General features: G+C 42.8%; 2 protein-coding genes across 2 annotated transcripts in view; one reads left to right on the forward strand and one right to left on the reverse strand.

Moving 5' to 3' along the window:
* LOC107737984 (voltage-dependent calcium channel gamma-2 subunit-like) overlaps window positions 1-3,673 on the forward strand; it is a 9,408-nt gene extending 5,735 nt beyond the window's left edge. The window contains exons 3-4 of the mRNA XM_016549637.1: window positions 1,556-1,696; window positions 2,751-3,673. Coding sequence (XP_016405123.1) covers window positions 1,556-1,696; window positions 2,751-3,265 — 656 coding nt within the window. The 3' untranslated portion in view covers window positions 3,266-3,673. The remainder of the gene's footprint in view (window positions 1-1,555; window positions 1,697-2,750) is intronic.
* Window positions 3,674-9,243: 5,570 nt separating this feature from the next.
* LOC107737985 (intraflagellar transport protein 27 homolog) overlaps window positions 9,244-10,000 on the reverse strand; it is a 1,987-nt gene continuing 1,230 nt past the window's right edge. The window contains exons 2-3 of the mRNA XM_016549638.1: window positions 9,518-9,630; window positions 9,244-9,414 (exon numbers count right to left, since the gene is read on the reverse strand). Coding sequence (XP_016405124.1) covers window positions 9,316-9,414; window positions 9,518-9,630 — 212 coding nt within the window. The 3' untranslated portion in view covers window positions 9,244-9,315. The remainder of the gene's footprint in view (window positions 9,415-9,517; window positions 9,631-10,000) is intronic.

The following is a 10,000-nucleotide window of genomic DNA, read 5'->3' on the forward strand; positions in this document are numbered from 1 at the left end:
ATTTGTGCTTTAGATCATAATTAAATCAGAGCGAGTGTTGGTCATGTTTGATTCTTCACATGTCTTCAGTGTTAATTTACCATTATTTATATACTATCATAGTTCTTATTTACATTTGAATGAGCTTTTATTATTATATTTTTAGTTTTCATTTTAATGTGTTCCATGTTTAGTAATTTCATTATGTGCTTTAGTCATTTTAATTGGGTTCCATTTTTATTTGTAATATTACTATTCAGGTCAATTGATTATTTTTAAATTGATTTCATCTTTTAGTTTTAGTTAACACTTTTCTTAAAGCCTTTATGCATAATACATTATAAAAGTAGTTTTAATGCATTAATTATAACGCATTGTACAATCTCATGAATGATTGTAACAACAGTTAATACATCATAACAGTTATCAATTCATTGTTACACTTTATACTGCATTTTAAATTTAGTTATAATTATTTACAAGATATAATGTATTACAATGCACATTATGAATAATTGTAATGCATTATACCCTTTAATAACCCTTTATAATGCATTATATATAAAGGCTTTAAGTAAAGTGTTACCGTAGTTAATTTATTTCTAGTCAGTAATTTTATTGCTTTAATTTAAACTTATTACAGATAGTTGTCAAGGTAACATTTATCATTTTTATATTTTATTGTATGTTGGCTATATATTTCAATTACAGTTTTTTTCATCTGCTTACACACAAAATCTTCACTCGTCACACAATCTCTGAAAGCTGACACTCAAACACACACCAAATCTGTAAAACCATACACTCGACTTTTGACTCAGTTTTCATTTTCATAAAACACTTTTTGCAAAACACAACACACAGTTCTCTATCTAACACACGCAAACATCTCTCTTGATTTCACTTTCAAACACAACTAATCAAAACGCCACATTAATTCATCACTAACTCCTCACATGTGCTTCACTGAACACCAACCAATCAATAAATAAATCTTTGGTTCTGTGTAATACTGTATTCACAATCACAGATGCTTACAGTAAAAATAGTTTGCTTTCAATCTTGCGTTCGTGTTTTCTGTGAATTTTTCCGCATCTCTGCAGATTACTTTCAGTCTTGTACAGAAATGTTCACAGGAGCTCATGAAAGAAGAGCTTTAGGTTTTGAATAACTGTGTGTATGATATATCCAAAAATATAATATTACGGCAAAGGTGTTTGCAACATAAAACAAATGTTTGCTTTTGAGATGTGTTTGTGATATTTTAAATGCAGTGCTTCGTTTTGCAAGAGATGCGAGACATTTGGCATTTTGTGTGCAATTCTTGGATTTGTGTGTCCAGTTTTGAAAAAAAGAGGCAAAGTTTTGAAAATGTGTGTGTGAGCCGTTGAAAAACAACCAATCATATTGGTTAATGAGAGTAACCCTGCGTATCCTGATTTCTTGTCCCAGGACTCTAATCTGATTGGCTGAATGGATTTGATTGACTGTTAGTGAGCAGGTCCTGCTTAGAACACACTGTGACGTGGATCAGACGTCTCATGACTGCGTGTGTGTGTGTGTGTGTGTGTTTCAGGTGCGGTTCGTGCCTCCAGTATTTTCCCCATCCTCAGTGTCATCCTGCTGTTCGTGGGTGGCCTCTGTGTCGCCGCCAGCGAGTTCGACAAGACTCGACACAACATCATCCTCAGCGCGGGAATCTTCTTCGTATCCGCAGGTGATCTGCACGCTTCACCAGCTTTACAGTGTTTTAAAATCGCTTAGACACTAACAGAGATACTCGAGGCCCACTTAGTGGATCCATTCACTCAAACACCGAATCTTTAGAGCAAGTCTGCAAAACTACAAGCACATGACATGCTTTAAACTCTTTGCAACACAGTTCTCTACATCACACACATCATTCGAAACTAACAGCTCTTTTGTTTCATTTGGGAAACACTGCCATTTATGACTGTATATAGTGTATATGTGCACATTGCATGTACAGTATGTGTGCGAGTGCTATACATTTCTGAGATTTTCAACTCAGCATACAGAGTCCTAAACATTCGGCACACATTAGAATGAGACTAACACACAAACTACAACATTCACACAGAGTAAGGTCATATTAAAGATAACTTAAACCTGAAAACAAATAAACTAATTTGATGGAAAATGACTTCACAAGTTTGTGATTGATCAAGCTATGCTAGGATAGCATGTATCGGCATGGTGTAAATACAATGCATTTTTGTAATGCTTAAATACACTCATGACCCTAACCCTATGCTTGCAATCGCTCAGACCTGATTTATGCAGAAATTATGAAAATCTAAGAAAGTAATTTGGTCATTTTGAGCTCAGTGTGAGTTAAATCATAATGTAAATCAGCTCTTTTTCCAAATGCTGTTGTTGAAGAAGAGGAACATGTCTGTTAACCCTCTGGTGCTGTTGGGTCATTTTTGACCGAAAAACTTGACGTTATCATGGACATGATTCGAAAAGATTAAATGGTCCTGAAAAAAATCAGTCACCCTTGTATTGTTCGTGAATGAGGATCGTGAAACAAACGGAAAATGTAAGCAGTTAAAAAAAAACTGTAACATTATAACAGTTAATGAAATTACGGTATTTAAATCCATAAAACCTAAAATGTTGCTACCGTATTTTTTTTGACCGTAAAATTCTGGTGCTGTTTTTTTACGGTACATTTTACGGATTTTTTTTTTTTACAGTGTGTGATTGATGTTCTCTCTGTGTGTGTGTGTGTGTGTGTCGATCCGCAGGTCTGAGTAACATCATCGGGATAATCGTTTACATATCAGCCAACGCGGGCGACCCGTCCAAGAGCGACTCGAAGAAGAACAGCTACTCGTACGGCTGGAGCTTTTACTTCAGCGCGCTGTCCTTCATCATGGCGGAGATGGTGGGCGTTCTGGCCGTTCACATGTTCATCGACCAGCACCGGGAGCTACGCATGGCTCGCGCTCGGACCGGCGGAGGAGGAGACTATCTGCAGGGATCCGCCATCAGCAGAATCCCCAGCTACCGCTACCGTTACCGGCGCAGCTCGCGCTCCTCCAGCCGCTCCACCGAGCCCTCGCACTCGCGCGACGCTTCACCCGTGGGACTCAAGGCGTTCGGAGCGCTGCCCTCCACCGATATCTCCATGTACGCGCTGAAGACTCCACACGGCACGCCACCGATGTACAACTCCGAGAGAGAGCCGGACTTCCTACAGGTGCACAACTGCATCCAGAAAGACTCCAAAGACGCCAATCGTCGCACCACACCTGTATGAGACACAGCGCCCCCTGCAGGTGATGATGATCTGATGATGACGACGAGTTTACATGTTCCAAGTCTCAAAAAAGAAACGTGAAATGCATGATTTTCTTATCTTCCGTAAACTAACACGTTTTCAACCGCGTGAGGAATCGGAGCGACAGCGTTTGGACTGAAAGCTCTTTTCTTCATGTTTGTTTCATTTTGTTGCGCATAAATACTGTGAATCTTCGTGGCCGCTGTGAACCCAGGGAATAGAACACGATCCCACTAACTGGCCGCGATTTATATGTCATTATAAACATATTAATGATACATGACTATATAAATATATATGAAAAGATACATACATGAATATATGAACATTGTTAATAAACCACACATAGACTTCTTGATTCAAGAAGACGCAAAAAACAAAAGAGCAAATCAGAAGTCAATAAAATCATCATGGATAATAAGAGCCGGATTCATGTCGACTCATTTGCATGTGTTTGTTCAAACCATCCTCTAAAATAGTTGCTAGACTAGACCAGATTAGACCAACAAACACGCTCAGGCTGGTTTTTCAGCAGCATCACAGACTCAGATCTGCTGCAGGATGAAGACGGACACTGTGTGTGTGTGTGTGTGTGAGAGTGAGTGTGTGTGTGTGTGTGTGAGAGAGAGAGAGTGTGTGTGCGTGTGTGTGTGTGTGTTATTGTGCTATTTCTCTCACAACAAATGACTGTTTTGAGTTTTTATTGCTGTCAGTGGTTTGTGATTTGTCTTTGACTCCACTCACGCAGACAAGGTCGTTAACAAGTTTAGTAATGAAAATCAAAAACAACATCTTTATTATATACAGTGGTGGCCAAAATTGTTAGAACACTTGGCGTATTTAAGAGGTTTCAGTTGTTTTTGTTGAATTTGCTATTACAATTCCCATACAACTATTGCCGGAACTAAAAATGATGGACTGGCCCTTCAAAGGTCGGACCTCAACACCATCGAGCAAATTCGGGGCGAGTTGGAAATAAACTGCACAGATCTATTGTACTTTGGCTTGAGTTGCAGAAGGCATGGGATAACATTAGTGTTGAAGTTCTCAGGAAATATACTGACACTATGCCAGAGAGATGTGCTGCTGTAATTGCTGCAAAAGGTGGACATACCAAATATTAAAGTTAAAAGTGGATAAAAACAGTACAACTCACTTCATCTGACATTTGTTGTGCTCACAGCAACCATCTGCATGCTTCATGAACATGAAATCATGTTTTGGAGGCAAAAAAAAAGGTCAATATTTTCAGATCTGTCAGGTGTTCTAATAATTTTGGCCACTACTGTAATTATTCAGAATGTAACTCTGCAACATACTGTATCATGATCAGTGCTGGGGAAAGTTACTTTTAAAAGTAATGCATTCCAATATTCTGTTACTCCCTTTTTATTCATTACAGCGAGGTGGTCTTTCTGCTGGACCTTAGGCCTGTCGCACCTCCTACGGTGCCTATGGTGGACTATGCATGGCAGGGGCGTCCTCTTCCCTGAGGCAGGCCTAAACCTGACCGCATACCACGTGGTTTTTCTGCAGGGTCTTCAGCTGGGGACCACCGCTCATTGACGTTTCGCCCCTTAACCCAGAACGTCTCCGCCCAGGTGATCAGCTCATCCAGCCTCTTAAGCAGCCTGGTTGTACATGGGGCGGTTCGTAGCAGGCAGGTGATGTCGTCCATATAGCTCCTTAGGGGTGGGAGCCTCTGACCTGCAGGCAGCCGGACCCCACCCACCATCTGCCTTGCCCCGATCAGGATGACCTCAAACGCTGCCACGAAAAGTATGGGAGAAATGGAGCATCCCATTGCGATCCCTACTTCCAGTTGTTGCCAACCAGTGGTGACTTTCTTCAGTGCAAAGCACATGTGCATGTCCTGGTAGTAGTTCATGATCATGGTCCTGATGTTGTCTGGGATGTAGAAGAATTCCAAAGCGTAGGCTATGAGCAGGTGTGGCACTGACCCATAGGCATTGGCTAAATCTAGCCATATGACGTGCAGATCTTTCTTCTCCCTCTTAGTGGTCTGGATCTGTTCCCAAATCATGGAAGCATGCTCTACACAGCCAGGGAAACCTGGAATCCCGGCTTTCTGACAGCTGGTATTGATGTAGTTGTTCTCCGTGAGGTAAGTGGTCATTCTTCTTGCCATCACGGAGAAGAAGATTTTCCCCTCCACATTCAGTAGAGCTATGCTCCTGAACTGCTCGATGGTCTTGGCGTTCTGTTGTTTGGGAATAGAGACTGCCACTGCCCTCTGCCACTCGGATGGTATGGTCTGCTTAGTCCAGGTGATTCTCATCAGGGTCCATAACAGCTTCAGCACTCCTGGGCAGCTCTTATACAGCTTGTACGGTATTCCGTTCGGGCCTGGTGCCGAAGCAGATCTTGCCCGCTGGATCACCTGCCTGATCTCACTGAACTTTGGTGGTGATGCGTCAAACAGGGCTGACAGGGCTGAGGGTCTAGGCACATACCCTGGCGAGTCTAGGGGTTTGTTCCTTGCTGGGTCACTGTACTGACTGTACTGAGACTCCTGCAGTTCTTCTTTGGAGACATCCAGAATTCCACTTGTCTTCTCCTCAAGGAGCCCGCGTGCATACCGGAATGGATTCCTGAAGAAACGTTGATCTTCTTTGAAACCTTCTCCTTCCTTTTCCTCCGTCTTCTGATGCGTTCTACCCTCCGGAGGTTAGCAAGGCGTCTTCTGATCTCATCCCAGAGAGCTTTCAGGCCCTCCTTCTCAGACTCCTCTGCCTTCCTCCAACGCCTGCGGAGCTGCCTTCTGCTTACCACCAGGTCATCGATTTCTTTCTCCCTCCTGCCTTTTGATCTTATTAAGGCTTCTCTAATGGTCACCTCGCCATACCTGTTGCTGCATTCTTCATACAGGATTTCCCCAAACAGGTTTAGCTTGGCTACCACTGACCCGCGCAGAGCTTTTTGCAGCAGCTCGCTCAGATGTTCGTCCAACTTTCTCCACTCCTCAGCCTCGTTGGCCTTTGGCCACTTGATCTTGTTCCTTCGGAGTGGGTTCTTCAGGTTCCCGGCCCTTTGGCTCAACTCTGTTCTTGGGGGTGCTACTGAGTTCACTTCTTGGGGTTCATCAACATCCCTTTCTTCCTCCTCCTTCCTTTCCTCCTGCTCTGCAACATTGGGCCCGTTAGCACTGTGGTTGTCAACCCGGCCTTGAATCCCAATTGTCTGACCTGCCCACACCGGGGCAGTGCAAGGTTGCATCAGGCTACCACCACCACACTTCTTCTTTCCCATGTGGATGTGAAGTCCCCTCAGAGTTGTTGTTTTTTCCCAGCCCCACCCACACCTCCTTGGGATCTTCTCTTTTGCCGATATCCTTGCGTCCGTTACCGTGTGGTCCGTCCTTGTTGGCCCTTCTTTCATCCCGCCTCTCGGAGAGCCTTCGGGTTGTTTTCTTTGTTTCTTTCTCGTAGTAAGCTTTGGGTGTCTTCCTCTTGGAAAACTCGAGGATAGGGTTACCAGCCCGCCTCTCCCGGAGCAGTCTATCCTGCTGCCACCAGTCTCTCCTGGTTGTCCTCCAGTCTTCCCTGGACTCCAACTGCTCTATTCACAGTAGCCACTGTCTCCAGAAATGCATTATTCATTACAGCGAGGTGGTCTTTCTGCTGGACCTTAGGCCTGTCGCACCTCCTACGGTGCCTATGGTGGACTATGCATGGCAGGGGCGTCCTCTTCCCTGAGGCAGGCCTAAACCTGACCGCATACCACGTAGTTTTTCTGCAGGGTCTTCAGCTGGGGACCACCGCTCATTGACGTTTCGCCCCTTAACCCAGAACGTCTCCTGGTGGCGGGGCAGTGAACAGGGACGTCTCCCTGACACCCCCTGCAGCAAACCCTAATTCGATTTTAATAAATTGATGTTAAATTGTTTAAGTTTCATGATTTTAATTAATTAGACATGCGGTTTGATTAATAAAATGTAATTTAACCATTAAAAAGGAGTCCAGAAAAAAAACGGGGAAAAAAACGGAACAGAAACGGAAAAAATCTGGGCTGGGCACATACGGATCCTCTCACTCCAGTCCAGAGGCCCGCAGAAAGGAGCATGTTAGTGTTATAAAAAAGCCTGGGAGCCAGAACGGACTGGACTGGAATTCCACATCTGCTGTTCTCTGCAGCGAGCCCCTGCGGCTCAAACAGAGAGAGAGAGAGAGAGAGAGACAGAGAGAGCTAGAGGTCCCAAACTGAACACTCCTTAATCCCCTTCGTCAGGTCTGACAGGGTTACAGTAAAATAAAAGGCAGCTGTGGTTGCCATAACTTTACCGTACCATCATGGTAACACTAAAATAATGAAACTTAACAAATGTGGGGTGTCACGCAAAAAATTCTGTGAATGTCAATTTATGGGTTTTCCACTGTAAATTATGAGACTTGTATATGTTTTTGGGGACTAAGCTGACTTGTACAGCTTTTGGACCTGAAAAGAACATTTAACAACAGTTTCTGGGAGTCAAGATGCAATGGTTCCTATCACTCATTTAAACACAGTCTAGTCTATTATAATGCTGTGAGTCTTTGTGACGTTTTCCCATTAGTACCATTTTTATGTTGTGGAAACCACAATTTCTATTTGCCTATTTTTTTTAGTTTTAAAGAAAAAGGAGAAAAAAAATTCTAAATGAGCTCAGTTGGCTCTGGAGTTTCACCAGAAATAACATTTGTCACAATGAGAAATACCACAAGCATCAATATTGAGAATCATTTTCTGGCATTTCACTTCTCTCTGCACTGATTCTTTATGCAACACTAATGCAAATAGACTGACTAAGGGAAATTCAAGAAAAAAAAAGTATAAGTTAGTCATTTCAAATGAGGAAGAAAAACCACAGATCTTCCTAAAAGTGGCCAGTGTAAAAAACCAACACTTCTTCTTTCCCATATGGATGTGAAGTCCCCTCAGAGTTGTTGTTTTTTCCACACCTCCTTGGGATCTTCTCTTTTGCCGATATCCTTGCGTCCGTTACCGTGTGGTCCGTCCTTGTTGGCCCTTCTTTCATCCCGCCTCTCGGAGGGCCTTCGGGTTGTTTTCCTTGTTTTTTTCTCGTAGTAAGCTTTGGGTGTCTTCCTCTTGGAAAACTCGAGGATAGGGTTACCAGCCCGCCTCTCCCGGAGCAGTCTATCCTGCTGCCACCAGTCTCTCCTGGTTGTCCTCCAGTCTTCCCTGGACTCCAACTGCTCTATTCACAGTAGCCACTGTCTCCAGAAATGCATTATTCATTACAGTCTTTCTGCTGGACCTTAGGCCTGTCGCACCTCCTACGGTGCCTATGGTGGACTATGCATGGCAGGGGCGTCCTCTTCCCTGAGGCAGGCCTAAACCTGACCGCATACCACGTGGTTTTTCTGCAGTTTTTAATTACGTTAGTTACTTTTTATGGAAAGTAATGTGTTACATTACTTTTGAATTACTTTTTAAATCTGGGCAGGGCTTGCTTGTTTGTTTTTAATATAAAAAATTATATTTCTCTTATTTAACATTTAATTATTGCAGGTTTTCATTATATTCTGAGTTTGTATTTGATGGTTTTTATTCATTTTGAGGAACACTGAATGTGTTTTTGTGCAAGTGAGATGAGTAAACACATGTTGATATTTAGTCTAGAACTACAGTAAGATCATGTTCGCACACAACGCTCTGCACTTACTCCTGATTTCTGTCACCATGGCAACACCAGAGCTGTCACTCAATACATGGAAACATGTACATTTGAAAAAGTAACTCCGATATTTCCTTCTAAATTAAAAAGTAATGCATTACTTTACTAGTTACTTTAAAAAAGTAATCTGATTACGTAACTTGTAATGCGTTACCCCCAACACTGATCATGAGATTACTAATTTAAGACTAAAATAACTAACTCAAGATTCATTAACTGTAACAGTTGTCAGATTTAGAAAGGAATGAGTTTTTTATTGAGCTCAGACCACAGAAAAAAACACACAACAGGACACTGAAATGTACATGACGCATATGACTGACTGTGGATGAGGTTAAACGAGGCTCTGGATGATCTGGATCTGATCCTGATAGAGCAAGAGAAACGCTCGAGCCAGACTCAGGAACGGAGCTTCATTCTGACCGATCTCCTTCTGCAGAACACACACACACACACACACAGAGAGAGAGAGCTTCAGCATCAGACAGTGGTGATGATGATGATGATGAAGATGAAGATGCGTGTGTTTGGCTCACAGCAGACGTCTCGTGATACTCCATCCCGTGACTCTGAGCCCATGATTGAGCGGCGGCGGCGGCGTCCACCTCTCTTCTGGACGACAGGTCACTCTTATTCCCCAGCAGCACACCTGACCACAAACACAGCTGACCTCACTACAGCATCCTCCAGGAAGTGACATCATCATGGGGGGGGGGGGGGGGCAGCACAAACACCAGTAAGTATTAACTGAAAATTAACTGAATTTTGTAATTATTTTGTAAGTAATTATTTGGCTAGTTTCACTGTAAAATGTTGCATCTGTGTCTCTCTAAAACACTGATGCTGTTTGATCAAATGACAAAAACAGCTCGATAAGATCAACAAAACATGTAAAAATATGATAATGTGATGCACACTTGCAGCCAATCAGCAGTGAGGGGGCGTGTCTTGTATAGAGGGAAGAGAGCGCTCAATTTGAGTGTACAGGACGGATATTGGCAGATCGACTATAGATAGAG

This window comes from Sinocyclocheilus rhinocerous, unplaced genomic scaffold (assembly GCF_001515625.1).
Source record: "Sinocyclocheilus rhinocerous isolate Xijiao unplaced genomic scaffold, SAMN03320098_v1.1 scaffold2780, whole genome shotgun sequence".
Classification (NCBI taxonomy): Eukaryota; Metazoa; Chordata; class Actinopteri; order Cypriniformes; family Cyprinidae; genus Sinocyclocheilus; species Sinocyclocheilus rhinocerous.